Below are 27,813 nucleotides of genomic sequence, written 5' to 3'. Positions count from 1 at the left end.
TTTTTCCTTCTCACTAATTCTGAACTAATCAGCAGCTACAAAGAGGGATAATAAAATGACTGATTAGAAATAATAAATATGGAGTGTCATTAGGTAAGCATATTAAAGGCAGGTTGATAATTGATCAGATCTCTCAAAAGATGGCGTCTTGTTGATAAGAGAAGTAATATTTTGTCAATTGTTTTAGTTTAATGTTGGCTCTGTATTCGTCATTAACCGCAATATCACCAATGAACTTTTTACTTGTATTTTGCTAGTTATGTAGTTGATTAACACTAGTAACTTCCTATATTTCCTAGCCTCCTTACCCCTACAGGACCACAATGGATTACTTGCGACTAGCTGGAGAGGTGATAACTCTAATGACAGGCATAGTTTTCTTCTTTACCAACGTAAGTAAAATGACCAAGTTCTTGTAAATGACATTATCATATGTTCTTGAATTCAATTTAAAAACAAAATCATAAATTTCAAATGTATCCAATACCTATGTTTGCATTGATGATGTCGGTTCACTCACTGCCTATTGGCATTCAAATATTACTCCCTAGCCATCAGGCTAAGAATCTTGGGGTAAGATCAGTTGCTACTATATGAGAACACTTTTTATGTTGGTCAGGGAGTAGTATAATGTACTGTGGTAAGCAATGCCAGAAATCGGTTCTTTATCATGTACGGCATTACAGAACTTACTTGCACAAACACCAGAAAATGTTGAGGTTTTAAATATGCATTTTGTGTATATTCCACAGATGAAAGATCTGTTCATGAAAAAGTGCCCGGGTGTGAATTCCTTGTTTATCGATGGATCGTTTCAATTGCTTTAGTAAGTGGCATGCACACTTTACAGTGGACCTATATCTACATATAGCTATGCTTATTTTTAAATTTTCATTTTGTCTAAAGTTATGGGCTACGTTACCTGCAGAAAAAAAATCCTATTGCTATCATACAGATATAAGTTTAGATGGTTTACTGATCATACTGAATTATGAAATACATAATTACAGAGTCATTCTTCAATAACAAACAGCTTTCACCTTAAAGCTTTAATATAACAGACGTTAGTATTTTACATTTTCTTTAAATGCTATATTATACTATATTCTATATACTATATATCATTTCACTACAGTTACTTGCATGTAGCTAGTTGATTATTTGATTTGATCTGGTTGCATACTTTTGTGATTTTGAAGCTCAGAATAGGGGAAGAGGGGGTGGTAAATAAATGGAACAGCAGCAAAGGAATTTAAACATGCATGGGATAAACATAAAGCTATCCTGAATCTTAGTCCACACCAAGGACTGATTATAGTCTGATTATAGTCCGAGTCCTTACATCAGGAAAAATGAGCTAGATGGGCCAATTGCTTCCTATCTGCCCTCCTATCGGTTTCCATGAAACGAGGGCTTTCAAATGAGAAGGCATTATACTTAAAATGTGTTCCATCTATTCCACTAGCTTTATGAAATCCAAGACAAGTATCCTAATGCTGACCGTTCTTACAGTTTGGCCTTACAAATTGTATCCACTTAATAACCTATCCATACAAAGGTTGGAAAATATTGTGGGTGGAAAACGGATGTCTGTTAAATTAAGCGTTCTGCCTTTACTGGCGTAACTCTAAAATCGGAACTTTCCCTTTTCTCCAAGTTTTATCTACTCGGTGCTGATCATTATAACCGCTTCGTTGTATCTGGCTGGAATTGAGGCTTACCTGGCTGTCATGGTGTTTGCCTTAGTCTTGGGGTGGATGAATGCTTTGTACTTCACCAGAGGCTTGAAACTGACCGGGACCTACAGCATCATGCTTCAGAAGGTGAGTGCTCAACAAAACACATTCATTCAATGCTGATATGTGGGTGACAGCATGGCCCTGCGATGGAGATGTTGCCTGCAGGTGCTTGTTGTATAAGAGGCCTGCTTGGAAGTAGAACTGTCACAAAACCATTTGGTGTTGCGTAAAAAGGAACTAACAATAATATGAAAAATAGGTTACAATGTTCTACGGATCTTGTGTTACCCTCAGCCAAAAGGTGGCCTTGAAAGCAAGACCGGAACATGAGGGGGGGGAGAAACAGAAGGATAATGGAACAATGTTGTCAAGAACTTTAGTGTTAATAAATGTTTTTCTTTAGTCTACATGTTTTACATCAGGCAGTATATTTTTTTTTTTTTAAATGTATTTTTCAGTTCTTTCTGTATACCATTTTTTCTTAGTTTGTTTTGGTAATACTTTTATGTAATTTTTTATTGCATTAATCAGTAAGTATGTATAACCAAAAAAAACATTTACCACTACAAATATGAACATTTCTGCTTAAGAATACCGTCCCCTCCCCCCCCGAATTAACTTGCATACATGGCTTATCAGTAAATGACTTTCTTTAGTATATGTTCCATAAGGAGGCACCAATTTTGAAATTGTTTATGTATTTTTACATTTCCGTTTTATTTATTAGTAATGTTTGACGTTTTGTTTGCTTTAAATTAATAGTGATGGTGTAGCTTTTAAATGTACATTTCCTAGTGCATATACAAACATTTATTCTTGAGAATAAGAAAGCAAAATTAACTTTTATGTATGTTATGTGAGGAGATGTAAGTGTTACATGCGACCATTAGATGGAAGCAAAGTACCAGATTATAATATTGGGTTGATTCACTTACCAATGGCCTTGTCTATGTCAAGGTGACATGAAATGTTTCAGTTAACTTAAGTAAAGTTAAAAACATATTTCCCCTTGGGCCTGACATACAGCAATGTTACGTCAGATTTAACAAGAACATGATTTTATCCTATTTTGTTCCAATAAATGTCCATTATCTGCATATCTGGCAGCTGCCATTGTTTTCAATTATTTTATATTTTGGGTGACTTTCCTTGCTCAGACACCACACTGCGCTGATGCTTTATGTTAGAAGTCCTTCTTGGTTAATGAAATCTTTTCCATCGCAGAATGTCACATTAGTCAGACTGGGTGATAAGAACGGAGCCATTTTATTGTTTACCACAAGGCAGTGTGATGAGGAGTCAAGGTGTTGGTAGATTATGCTAAGATGTTCACATGCTAATCGCTAATATGCAACTGTCCAAAAACATTATATATGCAAAACTCAAACTATATTCAACAATTAATTTGCATTCTTTTTGAAAACTTATTTTTAATCCAATACTAGTAATAAACTACCGACACCCAAACACACACACACACGACAGGCTCTGTCACATAGACATCCAAACACACACACCAGGACAGGCTCTGCCACACCAACACCTACACACACACACACACACACACACACACACACACACACACACACACACACACACACACACCAGGACAGGCTCTGCTACACTGATAACCAAAAACACACAAACAGCAATCTGCTTCACAGACATCTACATCAGGATGGATTTTTCACACTGCATTGTTGTTTAAACCCCCTTATTGTTTTTTGCCCTTTGTGTATTGATGCCCTTTTAGTATAGATTAATGTGGTGCCCCCACACCCTTGTATGATCGCCTCCAGCCACCACTATTTGTATTAATGCCCCCAGCAAGCCCATCCCTTTATTATTGATTGATGTGATGGCCCCATCGCATATATGCATTAGACATGCATTTTTAACTACATAATGAGTACTTATCTCTTTGAAGTAAAGACTATGATTGAAACATGATTTCAAAATTACAGCTGAACTGGTAGTTTCGTTAATATTAAGACCCTGCTGCCGATATATATAAATATTAGATCCTGCTGCTGATATATATTAGATCCTGCTGCTGATATATATATATTAGCCCCTGCTGCCCATATATATTATTAGCCCCAGTTGCTGATATATATATAAATATACCGTATTTGCTCGATTATAAGACGAGGTTTTTTTCAGAGCAAATGCTCTGAAAAATACCCCTCGTCTTATAATCGGGGTCGTCTTCTAATCAGACCTCAAATAGAGGTCTGATTATGAGACTAAGATCCAGATCCCCCGCACCGCTGCAGGGGACCTGGATCCTCGTGTAGTCGCCCCCCCACACACACACACACTTACCGGTGCTTCCGGAGGTGAAGTTGGCAGCGGGGGTTTGTATGCGTCCGTCGCAAATACCTTCCCCGACTGTCAGAGATCAGAGTTCCCCGCACCGGTGCGGGGAACTCTCATCTCTGACAGCCGGGGAAGGTATTTGCGACGGACGCATACAAACCCCCGCTGCCAACTCCACCTCCTTCCGGCTGCCGCGGAATGAGACGTCAACCCGCTGCCCCGGCAATACAGCAGGAAATTGGAAGCACCGGTAAGTAAGTAAGTAAGTAAGTGTGTGTGTGTGTGTGTGTGTGTGTGTGTGTGTGTAGGGCATTTCTGGAATGCCTTATACCCCTATATGCCACTCTGGCACTTAGGGGGTTAAAAGGCATATTATGGGGCAGAGTGGCATATAGGGAGGTATAAGGCATTTCAGGAGGCAGAGTGGCGTTAAGGGGGCATTTAATAGTGCACTCTGCCTCCTGGAATGCCTTATACCTCCCTATATGCCACTCTGCCCCATAATATGCCTTTTAACCCCCTAAATGCCAGAGTGGCATATAGGGGTATAAGGCATTTCTGGAGGCAGAGTGCTCTATACAATGCCTTTTAACTCCCTTAATGCCACTCTGCCTCCTGGAATGCCTTATACCTCCCTATATGCCACTCTGCCCCATAATATGCATTTTAACCCCCTAAATGCCAGAATGGGATATAGGGGTATAAGGCATTTCTGGAGCCAGAGTGGCACATAGGGGGTCAAAAGGCATATCATGGGCCACAGTGCCATATTGGTGTGGCAAGCCTGGGGGCAGATGTGCGTAACTGGGGGACAGGTTGGAAAATACAAGAAATAAAAACAAAAAAAAATATTTTTCTCAATCATAGCTTTTATTAAAAAAAATAGTTTACATGAATTAACATTTACTGGTAAAACTTTTTTCCTTTAGGGTCGTCTTATATTCAGGCTTTTTCTTTTTTTTCCTAAGTTAATATTCAGATTTTGGGGGGTCGTCTTATAATCAGGGTCGTCTTATAATCGAGCAAATACGGTATATATAACTATTAGACCCTGCTGCCGATAGCAGGTATAGATCAACAAACCCAGCTTTGCATGTATAGATCAATTGAAATTCACTTGTGATCTCAGCACTGAAGGTATATATCAAATAAACAGAATCAGACATACAAACCCTGTATTTGCAGGTATACATAAATAATGTATGGAAACATAGCATAGCAGATATGGATCTACAGAATAACACACAAACCCAGCTTTGCAGGTACAGATGAACTAGAATTCACATAGAAAACGCGGCATTAAAGGTATATTTAAAACCCCCTAAATTACAGGCATAGATCACAGGTTGCACACCCCAAAGTCAGCCCTGGCGTCCACACTGCCCACATAGAACCTGGCCAGCACCCAGATAACACACATAAGATTTGCCATCTTTGTCCCCATATAGCACAGCACAAGTCAACTTTGTCCCCAAACAGCCTGGCCTGTGCCATCTTTGTCCTATATACACCCTGCCTGTGCCATCTTGGTCCCCAAGGCTCAAACATCCTGCTAGTGCCATCTTTGCCCTTCCACAATTATACATCTATGATACACACAAACACATTAACTCATGCTCTCCCTCATTCAGACAATTAATCCACTTGTTAACTCATTCCAGAATCCCTCTAGATTGCAAACTTGTGAGCAGGACCCTTTCTACCTAATGTATCAGTTTTTCTTAGTATGCCTATTCTAGTCTCATCATTGTGATTGAATGTATGTATTTAAGAAGTGCTGTGTAAACTGGCACCATATAAATAAAATTAAATAATAATAATAGATTGTAAAAGTATGCCAAGGTGTGCGCCAGGTGTGCAACCATTATATCAATATTTTTAGGTTCTTGTTAGCTAGAAATTTTGGAAAATATAGCTCAGTCACAAAGCAATCGACACACAGTTGTTTAGGGATCCGCATGCTGTCCCTCAGGAACTGGATAAGCAGGTGGTCATTTCTTTCAAGAAGAAAATGTGATGGGTAATTTCCCGTTAATTAGAGCTACACCAGGCTTGCTTATTTACAATGCCTGTAGGATTAAATATGGATTTGTGTTTTAACAGTCTCTTATATCTTTCAGATCCTGTTTAAAGATTTATTTCGCTTCCTGCTTGTGTACCTCCTGTTTATGATTGGATATGCTTCAGGTATGAACAGAACAGTGAACTAGAAAAAATTCTGCCGGACTTCTAGCCTAGTTCGAGATCTGTTCTTCTACCAGCAGATTTTAAAACCTGTTGCTGTGAACAAATATATCTTTCAAGAAAACTTCCAGCACATAAGGAACATAGAATCTTAGACGGTAGCTTGGTAAATAAGGGTTACCAATTTACTAAAAAATTTAGATTTTCATGACAACTAATTTAGGGCGATGTTTCTGGAGTTAGCAAAAATTGGAAGGTAAAGTCTTAAAGCAGTTAGTTATTTTTTTCTTTAAGGTTTTTTTTATGTACATGAAAAATTGATAGCCTGACTTTGAGAAATAAACAGCAATTATAGCCTTAGGAATGAAAATGGGGCCTTTTAGCAGTTATTTTGGATTTGCAAATTAAAGGGCAGTGTTTGAGACTGTACATTAAAACGACATGGTAGATTGTTCTAACCAAGTAATGGGTATAATTCACTGTAACCACCATAAAGATATATACAATTTAGATTTAAACTTTTGAAGACAAAAAAACCTACTCTGTATTTTTCACATATTTAGTAATGATTATGCTCTTGATTCTCCAGCTTTGGTGTCCCTGCTGAACCCATGCCCTACAAATGAGACCTGCAACGGTAATGGCACAGATTGCACTGTGCCGGAGTATCCATCGTGTCGGGACAGCAGCACCTTTAGCAAGTTCCTGCTGGACCTCTTCAAACTGACCATTGGCATGGGTGACCTGGATATGATCAACAGTGCTAAGTATCCAGCTGTCTTCATCATACTGTTAGTGACCTACATCATTCTCACTTTCGTCCTCCTACTTAACATGTTGATCGCATTAATGGGGGAGACGGTTGGCCAAGTTTCCAAGGAAAGCAAGCAGATCTGGAAATTACAGGTAGGAATACATGAACTTGGAACATGAAATGTGTCGCGTTTCTACTTTTCGGGTTCCCATCGGTTATGCAAACTGTTACTTTAATTATTAATGTAAACAAGACCATGGATGATAGATTGGGTCCTTAGCTTGTTGATAGTTTGTCAAAAATAAAAATGAAATCAGGGTTTATTAAGTAAAGGTCTACAAGAATGGCTGGGCTGCATGATGCATAGTTCAATCAATGAGGAGGTGACTTTCAAGAACACTTGCTGATTTAACTATGTATTACAAAGGAGGATCCAAGATATTCTTGGAGCATGTGCTCACACACTGGGATTGGCCCTTTATAATGCATGGTGAAGTCAGTGAGCGGAAACTGCATTATCTTTGATCTCAATACATCATGTTCTTTTCTTGTATCTAAGGGCATCTTGTATCTAAGGGAAATGTGACATGTGATCAGGGCTGCCATCAGAAATCTTGGCGCAGTACAGAGTAAAAGCCTTGGCCCCAATGCCCAAAACACTCACTCTCAATGTCTCCCTAGTCTCCCTGTCTTTGTCTCCTTTTCTGTTGCTCCATTTCTTGTCTTGCCTCTTTTTGTTCCTCGCTTATCCGGTCTTCTTTTTTTGGTCTGCTTCTCCCCACTATCCTCTGCATTACCCAGGTATCCCAATTCACTTCCCAAAAGGATTTGCACCTCTTTGCTTCTGCTTTTGTTCGGGGCTTATTATAAATTAGGTTTAAGTGCCCCCTCACAGAATCTGTGCTGGAGGTCCACCAAAATCTGCACTGGAGCATCCCAAAGGGCCTGACTTTCACCTACAGGTCCCAGGTCCCCGATTTGCACTCCAGGCCATAAAGGCATGATTCTCAGTAGCAAACCTAGAGGGCTAATGTAACTGTGGACCTTAAGGGTTCTGTCACCCCCATACTTACTGGGCTCAAGGAGATGTGTAATTGCTAAACTGGCTTGAATTGGTCCTGTCCCCTCTTCACAAATGGGCTACACAGGTCCTGTACCCCACAAAGAAGAAGGAGATAGATGATAAGAGGAAAAGGCAAACAATGATAGAGGAGCTCATGGTTCTCTGTTGGCTGTAGGCCTGTCTCATTCATTCAATAAGGGGCCCTTGTAAGAACAGTGAGGCTGGGGCCCTTTGCTGGGATAGGCCCAGTACTGTTTGCCCCTGAGTGGTATCTATGGCAGGCCAGTGATGGAATTTACCAAAATACAAAATTATCTTAATTAATAATTTTCTTTGGATGCAGAAAATGTTACTGCTGAAAGCTAAAGTGAATATAAGATCATTAAAAAAGGGAAATTACAATAATGGCTGATTTGGGATCTACACACACACACACACACACACACACAAATTCTGACTGTCCTTACCTTTTGATAAAATGTGTTAAAAATACAGTATTGTAATTTAAGACATACAGACCACTTTGTCAACATAAGATTTTAATAATAGGCACTAATATCTTTCTTTCCCAGTGGGCCACAACCATCTTGGATATAGAAAGGCTTTTTCCAGTCTTTATAAGAAAAGCCTTCCGCTCAGGGGAGATGGTAACAGTTGGGAAGAATATTGATGGGACACCGGATCGGCGCTGGTGTTTTAGGTAAGGCACATTGATTTTTTTGGAACGTGTGCACCAACACAAACCCACAACAGGGGGGTTTACTCTCTAAAGCCAAAATTAGCAGGAAAGTTATGCCATCCATTAATTCTGTATGCATTATAAAGAGCCATTCCTGGCAAACTTCTCTGCAAGAAGGGGTGATCTGGCCCTGCATAATGCATGAGTTCAATTGGTGAGATGACATTGAAGAACTGATTTAAATATGAATTCTGTGATGCCATCCAAGCTATTGTTGCAGAAGAATTCCATAGGGTTTGTTCCTTCATAAAGTAAAGAGAACTTCGTGAGGTGAAACTGCGACCTTTTTGGGAAACTGCAACCCGTCTTTAGTGAATAAACTCAAGCATAAGATCAATCAATACTGTACTCCATTTGATTGTCCCTTGCTCTGGGGCGAGGGGGGGGCACTGGGTGACTTCCAGCCCAAACATGACTCTAACAAGCCACAAATTAAACATTTGTTCACCCAGAATAACCAATGAATTGACAGTCACATCTGTGCTTAGGTGTAAGTAGCCTTAAACTATGACCTGAATTGAAACCCTTCAGGCCCGGGGTTGCTCACCACTGCCTTGAGTGATATTATGTACCCAGAGGAAATATAAATTATGGGAGCTCATTAACCCACTGTGTCTCAGAGGGCAGCTAAATAATTAAAGGCTTAGCCTTTTAATGGCGAGCAAAACTGTCACTTTAGGCTTAATATATGAAAATGTAATTTTGATGAGTGAAATGGGTTTGACTGGCACTTTGTTTAAAATAGCAGTTTACAGCTTTTCCAGAAGAAATCATCACATGCTACATATCAGTGGTCATATAATTATCATACAATCATCAATGTGCATGTCACCAATACAACTTAGCAATACTATAGTTACCAATATTAAACTACTGTGAGAAGACATCTTTTTATACCAGCTTGATTTTGAGATAACACCTTTACTAACTGAGAGAATAGTCATGAAACCACATAAGCTGTTTGCTACAAAATGGCTGACCCCGTGAACCTTAAAGTCTCAAATTTATTCCTACCTATTAAAAAATAGCAACTGAAGTTATTAGATATATTTTGCTTTGAATGAAAGGACATTCTCTTTTACCACTTTTAATCATAAGAATTTCTAAAGCATTCTTTAGTCTTAATATGACTATACTCTTATTCTTGAAAGCTTGGTTGCTTTTATTTTTTAGCATTTATAGCAGATGTGTTATGGCTTCCCTTTTTTAATTTGCTATTTATGGCCAGCAGTGTAAAAAAGATATTTGGTACACTGTTTTCCACCGATGGTACTTTTGATTTCTATTCGTTATACCGCATAGCTAGAACATTTTGAGAACCTCTTCGTGCAAGTGATTGTTTTAAATTGGACTTATACCTTCAAGTGGCAAGTCATTTCATAATTGCGCCTCATTCTTGCACCCGTTCATTGTTTCAGGGCACAGTGGTATGGAAGGGGTGAAATCTGATGCGTTACAAAAGGCACCACAGGGAATCAGGGATTATTAGGGATGGGACAGCAATAGGTCCTACACAAAAGCTACAACTTAATTTGCATATTAATGAAGTCTCCGGCTATATCACAAGGCACAGCATGAATTAGCAGATGGTATTTAAATCTTCTAGTAAATATGAGAGACAGGCAGTTGCTGGCAATTATGACAGCACTTAATGGGATATCTGTTATTGATTCATAATTAGACCTCATTAGACCCTTGTCTGTTCTGTGTTAATTATTAGAGTATGAAAAGGTTGTCTGAGTTGCTATATTTATTTTGCTGTACTGCTCAACAATGGGACATTAACAAAAAAAATCCTCTCTTAAAGGGTTAACATCTAACAACAATTGACTATTAAGGTATAAATATGGACTAAGAAAAAGTAAGATCCAAGGTTTTTCCATATGACTCGGGTTATGCCAAAAATACAAATCTCTTCCATACTAATCATACTAATTCCATACATTCCATTTTAATCTAGATACTTGCACACATTCTGAACAGGCAGACCCGTTGGGACATTTGTAGGTAAATCTGGAGCCTTCAGTGGAGTGGCCTCAGCCTTTGCAACCATTGATATAGTTGGGGTTGCTGAACACAATCCACATTTGCACAGCTAACTTGATCGCGATCGCGATAGCCATGCCTTGTTTGTACCCAAAGAAGAATTAGGTGAAATATTTCCCAGTGAGGACTTGTCTTTGTAATATATGGTTTTCCAAATGTGTTTGGAGAACACTTTTAAAACCCTTAGGGTCCTCGTGTGATGTTTGCAATCATTGTTAAAAAAAATAATAAAAAGTGTGTGTATATACACAATATAATAAACATGCACATATGTACATACATAGCTTAAGTGTGGTACAATTCTAAACCTGATGTACTAGAATACTTTATGGATACACATTGTCCACAATTGGCACCCAGACCACCATTAGGGTACGATTGTCCTACAAAGGAAGGCTTTCCATTTTGACTGTACTTGTCTACTTGAAACAGTTAGAGCTTTTGTAATGTCATTGTTTTATGCCTGGTATTATTTGTGCGGTCAGGAACTTTATACACTGCTATAACCTTAGTCTTGGACTTTACAAAGATAGATATTTATCATGGGTATGGCATAATGAGGTTCCAAGAACTAAGCACACATTGAGTGGCTTGTGCTTCAACAGTGTTTGCATAATAGTTGTGTACATCAGTTCTTTGCATTGTGAGATGCCATGTAGCCCAGTCCGTTAGCAAATTTAAGGGCCATGCTTCTGTGTTTTTATAAGTGTTTTTGGTCTGCGTATTACTTGCATTAAAAGGTAGGTTTCAGCCCCATAAATAACACAATGGTGTTTTATGGTGTGTGTGGCATTGCATATGTTGCCCTTCTTCCACTCTGTAGATTGTTTGTATGCAGTCAGACTCTTCACAGCCCATTAGGGTTTTTACATTCAAGAAAATTAATATAACTTGTTCTGCAGAAAGGTTTTCAATTCCCTTGATAAAGGTTCATTTGTGGACATGTCCCTTTCTGCATCTTAGAGTCGATGAGGTAAACTGGTCTCATTGGAACCAGAATCTTGGCATCATTAATGAGGATCCAGGGAGGAGCGATACATATCAATATTATGGGTTCTCACAGACTGTGGGACGTCTGAGGAGAGGTAAGTTTTATATTTCTTACATTGTGCCCCATTTGTTCTTGTAAATTGAGGATTTGCATTTTGAGGACATATTAAGGACATTAGACTATTCCTCAAAACATGTAGTAAACTGCCTTGCTTTCATTCAGTTTTTCTCCTTGTTGGATATTATTTGTCTTAAATATCTAAACCTTTCTAGTGACCAAACAGCATTCAAGACCACAGCTTCTAAGTCTTAAGTAGATTTATTTGGTAACAAAGTAGTATACATACAGTACTGATTGATGGTAGTAGCTACTGTAGGCTCTGTATCCTTAATAAGAAGGAGGAAGAGACCTTGCCCTTGTAAAGATGAGTATTTATACCCCTTTACTTTCAGTTAGGGTATACGTTCTTACTATATATGGGCAATATGTGAATTTAAGGAATCCTATTGAAGCGGTCATGGGATACACCGGCATTCCACAGAAAGCCCTCAAATAGCTACATCAAATAATTAATAACAAATGTTCCTAGTGCTCAAGTGTCATTCAGGCCTAAAGTGTGTAAATGGAATAAACAGAGTCACTCACTCCCATGTCTAAAGTGAATAGTCATTACATTCTAGGAGCAAGGTGTATTAATGATAGTATGACTAGCTAAAAGCAACACACTTTGCAAGTGGAATGTTAGAATTGAAGAGGAACTGACATCTCTGGGTCTCAAGAGCGGCGTTAGATCTACCTACTCCCTGTCTATGACCATTCCCCTTCCCACCGCCACAGAAATATGAAGCGGTTGGAGTCGGTCCTGCCCACAGACCGCATCGGTCCTGCCTACCAACATCATTGGGCTAATCCCAGGGGGGGGGGCTCTGGGGAGCTGGGGACTGGAGGCTGTCTGGTATGGCAATTCCTGCTGAGGCAATTTGCACGTCTAGAGAACAAGCCAGCACTTTGTCCAAACACCACTGTACCAACAGTATACCTGGTGATAGCCATGACAGTATTTATTGTGAGCTACAAACAATTTGTATGGAGTGTATTAAATCACAAAGGATTTGAAGATATGCTGTGCTTCTCCAATTACTGATAAAGGAAACGCATATCCAACTGTGATACTGAATGAATGTACTATTATCTATTTAATTCGGCATTCCATAATTCAAGCTGGATCAAGTGATAATTATAACTAAACTGTAATTGGAAAATTTGCTAGGAAGCATAATGTACATTTACTCTAGTGTCTCTTTCCTCCAGGTGATTTTTAATATTGTCTTATCTGTACCTTTTGCAGATCGGTGGTCTGTGGTGGTCCCTAGAGTGGTAGAACTGAATAAAAACACAAATCATAATGATGATGTTGTAGTACCTCTGGATCACATTTCAAGAGCACATTCACCTTACCAAAGACATGGATACCCCCAGAACTGGAAGAAAGACGAGACTCATATCTAGCAGCTCTAAGCCATAAATTCTCGGTCTGTGTCCATGGAAGCCAGCAGTATACTGTGCTCAAGATGGCCCAGAACCAGTATTTGCTGCTAACCAGTTTTTGGAACATTCGCACTTTTGCACAAATATGTATTCTTACCTGGCTGAAATAATTACTGCAGTATCTCAGAATTCCTGATCTTGACGATAAATGGACTTGGATTATTGGTTTATATTTATTTTTTTAAGTAAAGTTAAAAGTTTTTATTTGTAAATGTGTTTTAATACATGGATATCTTAAGAGACCAGGCAACATAAGCAGACAACGAGATGGTGCTGCATTAAGTACAATATCCTGCAATAAGGCAGAATGGATATTAAGGTTATTTTAAATTAATAAAATCATTAAGTATTTCCCATTTTCTTAATAAAAGTGTATTGTGAAAATGGGAACAGAATCAAAATGAAAACAGCTGACATAAGCTCTCTGGGCACTACATTTGCAAGCAGCCTGTAACTCCCCCCCCCCCACATTAAATTTTGAAAGAGCAAGAAGATTAGGTACCCACTTTACTACAAAGTGTGCAGATGGGCCACTATATAAAGTATTATGCCTTTTCTATGTGTATCTGATTACAGACATTTCAGGGCTAACTGCTTACCAACTTATGTAATATATTAGGTTCCCACACTCGTTGTGTGTTGACGTAGTGTCAGCTTCTTAATTCGCTCCTACCTCTGACACTACTCAATAGTAATAATAATCGTGTTAATGTGTGTAACATATAGCAGATTTTAAGATATTTTTAATAAACTATTTCAACCTTCCTCTTGTTGACGTATTTATATTGCTTTGAGCGTTTTGACTATTCATTTACATAACGAGGAACTTTTCCTTGATTTCCCAGAATAAAGCATTGCCATAGAGCCTTGTTTATTATTTACGATACCCAGATTGTCCACCCACATATGCTACCCTATATATCCTGTTTTCCTCACCTACGGTATTTAAAATATACTTGTAGCTAAAAGCCCCAATGGACTCTATTGCCCAATTTACCAACTGACTTTTTTATGATATAGCTTATACTTTTTTGTTTAAAAAAAAAAAAAAAAAAAAAAAAACACGTAACTGAGTTTGTATAAGTAATTGATTACTTTTATTTAGAATATTCTTTTTTTAATATTTAATCAATGCTCTTTCCCTCAAAGGTTGCTTGAACCAGTTAGCAACTTAAGAAGGGATACCTTAATGGGGAATATGTACAATAATAGCCATACAAATAATGGGAACATGAAGTTAGTATGGCTGCTTCGGCTTTATACACATGTATATCTGTAAATGTAGCATAGGTTTTAGTGATCAGAGCAGTAAAATGTAGGAGAAAATGTAAGAGAACTGCGACAGAATGTACAGAATTTTACTCTGCTACAGAATTATATGTTGCTATTTTTGTACAATATTGTTTAGTGTAGTTCATGCTCACACATTATTTAATATACAACTTCTCCATATAGGAAGCTCTAGATTTTCTGCAGAGTTTTGGAACTCTCTGGATGGAGGACAAAGAAATGAAGAAAGAGACAAATGTCCCTGTGCTTTTGTTTCCCTGTGGCTATAACCCCTCCCTGGTCAAGCATTGAACTTGTTTTCAAATTTCATTTTTATAACTCTGATTGACTAAGAACACTTAAAACAGCAGAGAAAGTGTGATTTATGGTTAAAAATATAACTGCTATCTTCAACAAGAGTAAACATTGCAGGCTTTCACAGATATCTGACCAGCAAGCATGGTCGTTGGAGCCCCATTTTTACTTCAGCTAGGCCATAAACAAAGGGCTCCAATACCACCAAGTCTTGGGTGGTAGAAATAAAGGAGTCCAAAGTTTTTCCCATATTTACTTGTGGGAGAAAACAATGAGGTGTAGACAGTCTAATGTCTACAGGAGAGTTTAAAAATTCAACTCCTTATTTTTATGCATTATCACAAGGAAACCCCAATGAGCTATAAGGTGTGAGTTGACTCTGTATAATGCATAGGTAATGTCTTACAAAATCTTAATACTCTAATCGACTAGATTGTAAGCTTGCAAGAGCATGGCCCTCTTTTCCTTTTGTACAAGTTTGCTACAACTATTTTCTGACTCTGTTGTAACAGCGCTATGGAATCTGCTGCCACTATATAAATAAATGTGATGTAATACCGAATTTTGGCTATGCATTATGCAGGGTCAGCTCAGACTTTCTTGCAGGAGAAGCTTTACGGGGATCTGCTTTTCGTTTTGAGATTGACATCAGTGAGTTGGAATGCTCAACTTTCCTAGAAATTCCTTCTTTATTGAATAGAGCCCAATGTGTACATGGCTAGATACTAGTACTGTATAACCTATGGTGTTGTAGGGACCTACGTTGACCAGAAAGAAATGTGATGCCTCCATTGATGACATCTGATTTGTTTGAGGCTTACATTTCTAGAGATGTGAAAATGCACACAAACTGAATAGCTGCAGGTGAAGTTGTATTTGTCTCAGAATCACAGGAGTCTGCATATAACATACAAGTACATGATTGTTGTGAATTAGAATTGCTAAGGGTGAGGGTATCAGTATGTCAACACTATCTTCAGCATATATTGCAATACTGAGAATATTATCAAATCAAAAAACCCTGTATCATCTTTTTCAGCTTAGCATAAAAATTTAATTTTTTATGGATATGCTATTATCCAGTCCCACTGAAGGGGTGGTAGATAAATGGAATAACCTCCCATCAGAAGTGTTATAGGCTAGTACACATACCTGGGAACTCTATGGAAGAAGCGTCTCTTCTCCGGGTTGACACCTGAATCCTCCGGGTCGTGAGAGCGTGGTCCTGACACACCCCACTCCCCGCCCATTTCTCCTATGATGTCACACCCACCGAATTCGGCGGGACCGCCCACTGGCTGCATCCCGCAAGGGTAAGCGCTGGGTAGCCAGAGCCCACACGTTCCCAGGTATTCTAATACAGAATTTAAAAATAAATGGAATAGGTATGAAGCTATCCTGAACCTAAGACAAGATCAAGGACCGTTCAAGGCCTGAATCTTACATCAGGAAAAATGGGCAGGCTGAAGGGTTCTTACATGCAGTCAAATTCCATATTTCTATCTTTCAGCGAGCAAAATGCATTTGTAAAGACTTAAATGGAATCCAGCTGAAATGCATTCATAGAGAAGGCAATAGAATGGATTTTTTTTTTTTTTTTTTGTAAATCAAAATTTTATTAATTTTTAGAACATTTTACACACAAAGTGAGAAGGGGAGACAAAAAACAGAATGGGGAAGGGCAGGAAGACAAAAACAAAAACAAAATCAAAATCAAACATCGACAGCGCATGACCACAGGAGCATATCACGACACCCTGACGCAGCAGGGCTAAACACAGTGACATATCCCAAGCAGCAAAAACATAACAGGAAACAGAGACCCCAGCAAAGGAATCTCAAGACCCCAGCCTAATTACGGCAGCAGAAGTTGGGTGGAGGGGTCCAAAAAGAACTGGGACCAGTAGAACCAGGTCTGTCTATGGCGCCCACCCTGTCTATCAGAGCGGGCCACCAGCTCCTCCAAACCGCGCACCCTCTCCACCCTAAGAATCCATTCCCTAAACGAGGGCGGGGTGACAGAAGCCCAATGTAAGGGAATCAAGGCTTTAGCCTCGTCTAGCAAGTGTCGGAGCACGGACTTCTTATACACCGCAACAGGCGTGGTGGTATGATGGAGCAAGTAACTGGCAGGATGAAAGGGGGGCGGAGAGTCAGTGAAACGCGGGAGGACAGCCTCGATAGCCTTCCAGAAAGGAACAATAAGGGGGCACTTCCACCAGATATGAAGGAGCGACCCCACCGACAGGCCACATCTCCAGCACAACTCCGAGTGGTCAGGGAACATGCTATGCAGGCGAGAGGGCGTACGGTACCAGCGCGTAAGTAACTTATAGGAGAGCTCCTGAGACCTGGTACTAAGGGAGCAACCATGCGTTAAGGAGAAAATCTTCCCCCACTGCGCTGCCGAGAGGGACACCTCGAGATCCGATTCCCATTTCCCCACATAGGCCGGCAAATCCCCCTCCCCCACGCTCAAGAGCAGCCGATAAAGCAGGGAGATCCCATGAGGAGGAAGAACCTCTCTCAAGTGCAGGGATTCAAAAGGCGTGGGGTCCCTGATAAGGAGGTGTTTCCGAGGGATAGACATAACATAAGCCCTGAGTTGCAAATATTGCAGAGTCTGCAGCGCAGTCGGGGCAGCGTCCCCAACAATGGTAGACAGGGAGCGGAGTCGCGTCCCGTCCATATAGGACCCCAATGTCGGCGCATCGCCCGGACCCGACACCAGGAACGAGCCTCCCGACACACCCGGGGGAAAATCAGGATTAAACTTCAACGGCGTCTGCGGCGACGGATAGGTAAGCAACCGGGATTTACGGGAAACAGAATGGAGAACCGCCAGAGTAGCCAAAAGGAAGGGGTGACCCCCCGCCCGCCTCCTAGCCACAGACGGCTCAAGCCACAAAAGCACCTGTATCGGCACGGAAGCAGCGTCGGCCTCCAGAGCCACCCACAACTTATGGGCAGGGCGGTGGGTCCACTCCAGGGAACGCAACAGATGGCAAGCAAAGTAATAATTGCGAACACAGGGAAGGCCCAGACCTCCCGCGGCTTTAGGTTTCTGCAACAAGGCCAGAGCCAACCGCGGAGCCCGCCCCGCCCAAATGAAGGAGAGAAACAACGCCCGCAAGGAGGAAAAGAAAGCACGCGGCAAAGCAATCGGTAAGGCTTGGAGCACATACAGCACCCTGGGGAGGATGTTCATTTTAAGAGCGTTCACCCTACCCACCCAGGAAACAAACAGAGAACCCCAAGACCGAAGATCCTTCCGGATCGCATCAAGCAAAGGGGGAAAGTTAAATTTATATAAGAGGGAGACATCATCCGCCAACCAGATCCCTAAGTGCCGCAATTTACCCACACACCACCGGAAAGGGACGGAGGAAGCCAACGCCTCCACGTCAGTCACAGGAAGGGAGACATTCAAAATTTCCGATTTGGAAAAGTTAATCTTCAAATTAGAAAGACAGCCGTACTTCCTGAACTCGTCCATCAGCACAGGTAAGGACACACGCGGGTTCACAAGGGTGAACAACATATCATCCGCAAAAGCCACCACCTTATGATGCACACCCCCACTCACCACACCAGTAACGTCCGGATTAACTCGAACAGCCTCCAAAAGAGGCTCCAGAGAGAGGACAAAGAGCATAGGGGACAACGGGCAACCCTGTCTAGTGCCATTAGATATAGGGAACCGGTCCGAGAGGGCCCCATTAATACGCAGCCTAGCCGACGGGTAAGTGTAGAGCGCAGAAACCCAGCCCAGCATATGCGGACCAAGGCCCACAGCCCCCAACACTTCAAGCATAAAAGTCCAATCAAGCCGATCGAAGGCCTTCTCGGCATCCGTAGATAATAAAATAGCCCTGGCGTCCGACCGCTTAATTAAGTCGATCAAGTTCACCGCCCTCAAGGTCCCGTCCCTACACTCCCTGCCAGGCACAAACCCCGACTGGTCAGGATGTATCAAACCAGGGAGGAAGCGCCCAAGACGCATAGCGAGAACCTTGGAGAATAGCTTCAAATCCACATTGAGAAGGGAAATAGGCCTATAACTCCCACAAAGCTCCGGGTCCCGACCGTCTTTCGGGATCACAGAGATCGTAGCGGCCAGAGTGTGGGGGTGGAAGCCCGCACCGTCCAAGATGGAGTTAAACACAGCTACCAACCGGGGACCAAGAACATCAAAAAAAACCTTATAATAACGCAAAGACAAACCATCCGGGCCCGGGCACTTCCCCGGCTTAGAGGACTTGAGCGCGTAAGCCAATTCCTCACTGGAGATCGGGGCCTCCAGGAGCTCAGAGTCGACAGGGGACAAACGGCGCGGCAAATAACGCGATAGATACTGGCGGATAGCCAGTCTATGGCTCTCAAGCGCCTCAGGGGCGTCGTGCGTGGGGGAACGATTGTACAGGGAGGAATAGAAAGCAACAAATTCCTTCGCTATAGCGGACGGGAGATAGCTCATGCGGTCACCCGGGGAGCGAATTCGGGGTATATAGGACAGTTGCCTCCTCCGACGCAGGGCGCGAGCTAAGTACTTCCCAGGCTTATCCCCATGTTCGTAAAAAATGGCCTTAAGCCTATCATAATGCCTCTGGAACTGACTATGAAGGATATCGGCGAGTTCCGCCCGAAGCACAAGCAAACGGTTAAAGTCGCTATCACGCAAAGAGTCCTTATGAACTGTCTCCAAGGCTGCTATCTGCCCAGTAAGATCACTAAGCTTCTGAGCATAGGCCCTCTTCCTCTCAGCACCCATCCGGACAAACTGGCCACGCACCACACATTTGTGAGCCTCCCAAACAGTGGGAAGGGGCACATCCGGGGTGACATTGGTCAAAAAATAGTCGCGGAGAGCCGTGGCAATCGAGTCCCGCACCCCCTCATCAGACAGCAAAGACTCATTTAACCGCCACGAAGTCTGAGTGGGACGGGTCAACGGGGAGGCAAGGGTCAGCGTCAAAGGGGCATGGTCCGACCATGTAATGGAACCATAGCTGGCCGCCTTCAAAAGGGACAAATGGTAGTGCGTGAGAAAAAGACAATCAATACGGGAGTAACGTTTATGAGGGACGGAGTAAAAGCTATAGTCTTTGTCCGTTGGGTGAAGGGCCCTCCAACAGTCAACCAACTGGTCAGCAGTGAGTAAAGCATGAATTCTCCGCAAAACCCCAGGGGGGGTCTGGGAGGCACCCGTGGAGGAGTCCAGTTTAGGGTGGAGAGCCACATTGAGGTCGCCGCCAAAAAGCAATAAACCTTCCTGAAAGGTACGGAGCACCCGCAACGTCTTAGAGAGCCACGTATGTTGTTTCACATTAGGGACGTAAACATTAGCGAAGGTATAGGTCTGACCAGCCACCCGCCCCTTGACAAAAATAAATCTACCGCCAGGATCAGCTAGATGCTCAACATCAGCGAGCGGAAAGTGTCTCGAAAACAAAATCGCCACCCCCTTCGACTTTGACTGAGGGTTATTACTGAGGAAAGACACAGGATAATCCCGTGACATCAAACTAGGGTGGGCCGAGCCCCGAAAATGAGTCTCCTGCACAAAGGCCACCGAGATACGGCGACGCTTCAAATCACGAAACAGGGCCGACCGTTTTTCCGGCACATTAAGGCCCTTAACATTAAGGGACAGGACGGCGAGGTCAGCTGGCCTATAAGCCATAACGGTGTCAACAGAATACAAGGGGGGAAGGGAAGAAACACTAGGAGAGGGAGACCGAACCACAAACGAACAAACAAACAGACAAGGGGAAGGGAAAAGAAGGGAGAAGAAAACCCTCCCTCCTAAAAAAAAGTACCAAGGGCGTCAGCTGGAAAAGAAAACACGGTAGGTAAAAAAACAGCGGAACCACAGTGCACTACCAGCACGGCACGACGCCTACGGTTAGAGGCGAAGGAACGGCCGAAAAAGAAGAAGCCGGACAAAATCAAACAAAACAAAAACAACGAAAGGAACAACAAACATGAGACCACTCTCCGGTCCCCGGCCTGTAAAATAGCGTGATATAGCAACCGCCCCGCCAGGATAAAGAACCGAGATCAAGTGTAGCCACGAAGCAGAGATAAGGGGACCCCGCAGCACGCCGCCCTGTACCAGGACTGCACAACAGAGGACCTCGAAAGTGTATCGCAAAGAAAAGAAAAACGATAAACAAAACCCCCCCCCAAAAGTGCCGAACCCCCCCCCCAGCAGCAAAGAACCACTCCCGTGCAGAAAAAGAAGTGTTGCCCGTAAGGAGCAAGGAGCGAGCAGCCGCGGCCGCCCCGCAGCGAACCGAGTATATGGCGAATGACAGTAGTGGTACATGAGCGCAACAAAAAAGAATAAGGAAAACAAACCCCCCACCCACCAACCCCCACCCAAAAGAGCCGAACCCCCCAACCAATATTCGGAAATGCAAGCGGGAGTGCCATCTAGAAGGTAAAGAAGAAGAAAGGAGCAAGCGCAGAACGCTGCACTCCCGCTAAGACGGCCTATCAAAGGCCTAGAGGTAGTATCAAATGATGAACGCAAAGGAAAACATAAAGGCAAAACATAACCCCCCCGGACCCAACCCCCACCCAAAAGAGCCGAACCCCATCCCCTGTCGCGAGAAACCACACCAAGAACCAGCATAGGAACACGCAAGGCATAAGCCCAGGGCCTCAAGCCTAGACAGACGTGAGAGCCTGACGGCAACGGGTGCAGCACAGAAAATAAAACATTCTAAACCCCCCAACCCCCCCACGACCCGCACAAAAAGTCAAAGAAAACAAACATAACCCCACAAAGCAGAAATAAATAAAAAATAAAAATAAAAATAAACGGCGCGGCAATACACTTAGAAACTCTGCACAATGACAGAGGTGGCCAGGATCAGGATAGCGTCCCCGAATGCGGCAGGAGGGCCCGGGAAGACCCGGCCAGAGCCACCACACAGGTCCCGAGACGGTAAGTCAGGGGCCCAAGGCCAACACAGACGTCCAGCAGCGGAGAAACAGCAGGGACGCACCACCCGAAGATCATTCCTCCGGGTCCGTAGCCTCCGGAAGCCGCACAGCCAGTCTGCCGCGACGGGCCGCGGGACCCGGCGACCGCTCCCGCCGACGAGAAGCTCCACCAGGGCGAGTCGCACGATCCGCCGGTATGGCGGGCAGGTTCCAATCCGGGATCTGGAGAGCAGGCAGGCGGAGGTCCCTCAAGAAAGCAGGCAAGTCCCGGTGACAGCGAAGCGAGAGAACAGATCCCCCCCATCGCACATTAAGGCTAAAGGGGTAGCCCCCACGGCCTCGGAGCTCGGCCGTAAGGGGTCGCAGCACTCTCCGACTCTGCAAGGTGAGATCAGACAGATCCTGGAAGAAGGTGATCGTAGAACCCTCGAAAGTCCAGGAGCCCACCTCTCTCGCACGGCGCATAAGCTGCTCCTTCAGCTGGTAGTCGGTCACGCAGCAAATAACATCTCTCGGGGGCGCCGACGAGGGACCCCGAGGCCGTAGAGCCCTGTGGGCCCGATCTAGGGAAAGCACAGTCTCAGGAGGCCGCCCCAAGAGGCCGTTGAATAAGCGGACCACCAGGCCCCGAACATCCTCAGGGGAGTCAGAAGTGACCTCTGGAAGGCCTCGGATCCTAACATTGTGCCGTCGGCCTCTGTTATCGAGGTCCTCCAGACGCCTCCTGTAGTCGGCCAGGTAATAGTCGTGGCGAGCGGAGGATAGCTCCAGGGCAGATGTCCTCTGGGCCTGCTGATCCGAGTCGGACTCCCGGAGTGTGAGGCGACGGTCCACAGCATCCAAGTCCGCCCGAAGGCCCGCCACGGCATCGGTCACGGTCTGTTTAAGCTCCGAAAGCAGCGTGCTGAAATCCTCCCGCCACGGAGCGGAGGAAAATTGCTGGCGAACCTCCGCAGAACAGGTAGGTAAACCCGGCACTTCAGAAACAGCTTCCTCTCGCCTGTCCCCCGAATCGCGGGAACTTGCGGGCGATGCGACCTCGTGGTCTTCAGGCGCCTGTGAGGCCAGGGCCGCTGGGGTACGAAAGTACTCCCTGAGGGAAGGCGCAGACGACCCGGAATTCTCCCCAGGCACTGACGGGGCAGAGGACTGCCGTCTATTACGCACCATGGTGGCTATTGTTGGCTAATAAAAGCAAATTTCACCGGGGGACCGACGGAGCTCAGGTCTCAAGCAGCCATCTTCTCCAACGGTCGGCCACGCCCTAGAATGGATTTTTAATGATGACTAATTCTATTAACATAGGCCACTGTAGCTTTCATGGATTTGCACATTTCATTACAACCTTTTAACCCATTTATTTGTAAAAGACTAATGCACCACTAACCCTAGGCATAACCATGACACTCTTTAACACTATGCAGTAGTTATTTGACTCCATCACATACACTGCTTATAATGCCAGTCATGTGACATGCAACAGGCACGTGGGAGCATTGCAGCTTGTGGTTGGTTGCCATGTCCGCCATTTTATTCTGGACGCATCACATTTTTACATGTTTCCGACAACCACCCCAAAAGTGCTTCTTTGCATTATAGAGGATCCATAAATAATTGAATTCCTATTGTGAATTTATACATCTGATACACGGTGGTGTAGTACTATCGGTTGTGGTCAGCAACATGTAAAAATAAATAAATGTGGGCTTAAATAAATGACCAATATGGCACCCATAAAATGAACCAAAACAAATCTGACCTAAGCCTAATAGAAAGAAATGCCCTTCAGCTGCCATATTTTTGAGTTGTATATCTACCTCGGGCACTGGCCGAGACCTGGCCCAGGGTAGAGCTCCCAGCTGCCTCCTAGTCATATCCTGGTGCTACACCTCTTAAGGATGTATGCTGCTGGGTATAGCATGCAGCAGAGGGTGTGATGGCTAGGAGCCACCAGATCAAACTAACAAGAATCCAAATTGGTACTACAGCCTACCCAGGAACTTCAAATGCTCTGTGCCTACAAGACATTCCCTTTGAAAAAAACATGACATATTAAACAAAAACAACAAAATATGTAATGCTTCCTGTTTGTACCTGCGGTCTACATGCCCTATTGTCAGAAAAGTTAACGTCAAAGCCAATTCTCCTGACAGCTCTTGCCCTATTCCTGATATTTGGTGATACTATTACTATAACAAGAAATTCCCTTTTAAGGGCATAATTGTTAAGAGAAACTATTCTGGTACAAAGTGCTTAATTTGAAATAATTAATAGAGGCAATCAATTTCTGAAATGGTATTTTTGAACGAATATGGAGCTGCAGCTTTGCTGTGCTGACAAATGGCCCTTAAAAGTCTGATGTCATACTTTTGTGTGGTATCTTTCTGTACTGATATATTCTACATTTCATTTTTCTGTGCAATATAAGCAAGCAAGCAGCTAGGCAACCGATTGTCAGTCTGCATGATTCACAGTGGTGGTTCTCAGAGGTTTTTTTTCTTCTGTGAACTGTGAATGCAATATTTTGCTACTTTGACATTTTGTTCTTAAGTTCCTAATTCTCTTCTTTAACTATATTTCTAATACCGAACAGAAGACCATAGTTTTATTAAGTTTTCAGCCTAACCACACAAAAGTCATACTTTTTAGTTTTTGCAGAAGTTGGAACCCATGCCCACAAAGGAAGTAAAATCCCATTAGAAAAATGAGGAATATACCGTATTTATCGGCGTATAACACGCACTTTTATAACTAAAATAAGAAGAGGAAACCCTACCTGCGTGTTATACGCCAATAAATCCTACAGCTGCATGATTTGCAGCCGCGTCTCCCTCACTTCCGGTCCGGACAGGGGTGCGTGTTATACCCCGGTGCGTGGTATGCGCCGATAAATACGGTAATTTACCTTTTATTACTTGCAGGAGTGATAACAAGCACAAAATAGTAGACTTGGTCGTCGGAAGAAAATTTGTGTTCGTTTTCGGGGGAAAACATGTCTTCGTATTTGCCGAAAATTCATCCATCTCTGTCTTCAATTCGGATGAAATTCTTCCAACGTTTTCATTTTTCAGAAATCCCATTCGTCCGTCCGGTTGCCATGGAAATAAGAAAAATGCATAGACGTTGTTCAATTAAAATGGCGAGATTCTCCTCCTCTTAGTGTAGTTAAAATGGTGTCTGCGGTGACAAATGAAAAGAAGATTTTGGTATTGTACACATTGTTTTTTTGTTTCTTTCGTCCAATATTGCATTTGTTCGTTCGTTGTTAGGAACGAAAATGCATTTGTAGCAGATTCTGTAGCATTACAATAAGTGGAATAATTTCAAGTCACATACAATAACAAACTGGTACAAAAGGAGAAGACGGCCCCGGTCTTACGAGCTTACAATCTAGTCGGTGGTTGAGGGGGAAGTGAAACAATAGGAAAGGACTACTTGGATGGGGGTAGATCTGTAGAGGCTCTTGATTGTTCAGATGGATAGAGATATAAGGGTGTGCAAAATTGTTAAATGCTCTGTAGGTCAGGGTCAGAAGGTTGAATTTGATTCTGAAGGGTATGGGGTGCTAATGGGGCAATTGGCACTGTGGAGTAGCAGATTAGGAATGGCAGAAAGACAAAGATTAATCTACTTGCAGTGTTGAGGATGCATTGGAGCGCTGAAAGGTGGGAGAGGGGGAGACCAGTTAGTAGAAAGTTGCAATAATTCAGAGGGGGTATCAAGACGGAGTGGATTCATATTTTGCTTGTTTCTTGTGTGAGGAATGGGCGAATTCAGGAGGGGGTTTTTTTTTGGTGAAAGTGGCTGGATTTGGTGAGGAACTAGATGTGAAGGACAAAGGAGAGAGAGCAGAGTCAAGTGTCACAAAAAGGCAGCAAACTTCTAAAACCAACTTTATGTATATACCATGGGGAAGGTATTTTTCTCAGGATATTTATTATTATTATTATTATGATCTGTAGAGTACTATTTAACTTTTGAATTCAGAATAAGGAAAGTGAGCATTTTAAAAATATAGATAAGATTACAGAGCCAGCTTTAGGAGGATTGTCACTGCACAGGCCTATTCGTTGCTCATCTGTATAATGAATAATAAACAATGTATAGTTCCAGAAAATTTACAAAAAAATAGGGCCGAAGAATAGGATATAGTTACAAGAATAAAGAACATGAGGATTAGAGGTTAGTGCTTAATAATACTCATAGGTGTATAGGCCGTATGCTCATATTCTTGACCCTCTCCCTGCAGAAGGGGTTAAGCTGGCTGTGTTTCAGGAAAGTAGCTTCCAGTCGCCCTGTCTCATGCAATCTGTTCAGTTTGATCCTGAGTTGAGTTAGCAGAAGCAGTTAAACTGCTCGTGTGTTGATCTGACAAACCTTTTCTCATACTTATATCTCCCTGTGGCCCAAGGCCCTGCTGCCTGCAGGGACCACAACTCAATATTCAAGGGCGCCAAATATCTTGCACGTCCTTTAGCTGCCTTGATGCATTGTCCCAGAAAGTTGCTTGTCCCTGACGTGCCTTGTCTTTACATGGAAATTTTACATTGAGAGTGACATCTTATCTTTAAAAAAAAAAAAAAGCAATTTCATATATCAAAAAAAATTTAGCATTACAGAACAGAAGATATATATTTTTAGCATCGATATTAGAACGCTTATCTTAAAAGTAAAAATATACTTAAATAGAGTTAATGATTTCAATTAATTAATAAAACACGGATAAAAAAAGAGCGTGCCATGAGAAAAACTCTGCCAACACCTGCCAACCTTTATTGTGCCCGAGTACTATATACAGTTGTTATAAACTACTCCCATTCAGAAAACTTTGGTATCTTGAAATACTAAAACAGTTATAAAAAGAGCTTAAATAGAGATCCTAAAGTTCTGGATTCCTCTTCGCCCACTTTCTATTATGTACATAGATATCTTTTGAAATATAAACACTCTTTAATACTTGAAGGGATATCTGTGTGGTGGCAAAGACCATAGTTTGAAAACTTTTGATATAGACAACCACTGGCGTAACTACAGGGGTCACAGTGTTGCAGCTGCTACAGGGCCCATGCCTCTTGGATGCCAGGTGCGACCCCTTGTTCCTGTCTCCTCATACCGATTCAAAATAGTTTATAATGGGTCCTTCCTACTTGGACCTGGACCGGAACTGAGGCTGCTCACACAGGGTGTGATTAGCCGGAGAGAAAGCTGCCGGAACGGTGAGAGGTAAGTGGGTGTGGGAGGGTGGTGGGATGTACGTGTGTTTGTATATATTCAGGGACGTAACTTGCAGGGCCGCCCTGGATCTAAACTAAACGATCAAGCATCTTTAATGCGGGGCAAAAGCCTGCGGTGGGCTGGCCAGTCCGTGGGAAGGCACACCGAGATGCCATTGCGGCCACGAGTTGTAAAGCGGCCGTAAGACCGCTTCCGCCAGCCACTTAGTGATTTTAAAGTGGCCAGCGTGCTTGCATCATGCCGCCCAGTGCCTCAGTGAGGCTCTTCGCCCTGCCAATTTGTAGACGCGATGTGATGCTCAAGGGGGCGGCTCACACGGAACCGTTCCTTGTGACAGGGAGAACAACATGTCAGAGGAGAGCAGTCTTCAGGGAAGGAAGCTAGCAAAAAAATAGGATGATAGGTGGAAGGTGACCCATATTTAAAGGGGGACTGCCTTGGGACAACAATTAAATACAAAAAGGTGGTGGCTGGGGGGTATAAGTACACAACAGGGTGGTTGGGGCATCACATAAATCAATACACAAAGGTGTGGGTGGCTGAGGGAAATATACATGGGTACATTAACCAGTACAAAAGGAGGGCATCAATGCATAAGGGAGGGGGGCTGGCTGGCGACATCACATAAATCAATACACAAAGGCTGGCTGGGTGCACAAA

The 27,813-nt window shown here is 42.9% G+C and overlaps 1 protein-coding gene across 1 annotated transcript in view; it reads left to right on the top strand.

The window, feature by feature from the left end:
* Positions 1 to 13,831, top strand: part of TRPV4 (transient receptor potential cation channel subfamily V member 4) — a 49,016-nt gene extending 35,185 nt beyond the window's left edge. The window contains exons 9-16 of the mRNA XM_053469202.1: positions 300 to 392; positions 753 to 826; positions 1,658 to 1,823; positions 6,179 to 6,245; positions 6,832 to 7,148; positions 8,632 to 8,759; positions 11,808 to 11,929; positions 13,184 to 13,831. Of these exons, the coding sequence (XP_053325177.1) occupies positions 300 to 392; positions 753 to 826; positions 1,658 to 1,823; positions 6,179 to 6,245; positions 6,832 to 7,148; positions 8,632 to 8,759; positions 11,808 to 11,929; positions 13,184 to 13,344 (1,128 nt within the window). The 3' untranslated portion in view covers positions 13,345 to 13,831. The remainder of the gene's footprint in view (positions 1 to 299; positions 393 to 752; positions 827 to 1,657; positions 1,824 to 6,178; positions 6,246 to 6,831; positions 7,149 to 8,631; positions 8,760 to 11,807; positions 11,930 to 13,183) is intronic.
* Positions 13,832 to 27,813: the final 13,982 nt, after the last annotated feature.

This window comes from Spea bombifrons, chromosome 1 (genome assembly GCF_027358695.1).
Source record: "Spea bombifrons isolate aSpeBom1 chromosome 1, aSpeBom1.2.pri, whole genome shotgun sequence".
In the NCBI taxonomy this organism is placed as follows: Eukaryota; Metazoa; Chordata; class Amphibia; order Anura; family Pelobatidae; genus Spea; species Spea bombifrons.
Note: the sequence above shows the minus strand (reverse complement) of the source record. Positions and strands in the feature narration are given on the sequence as shown.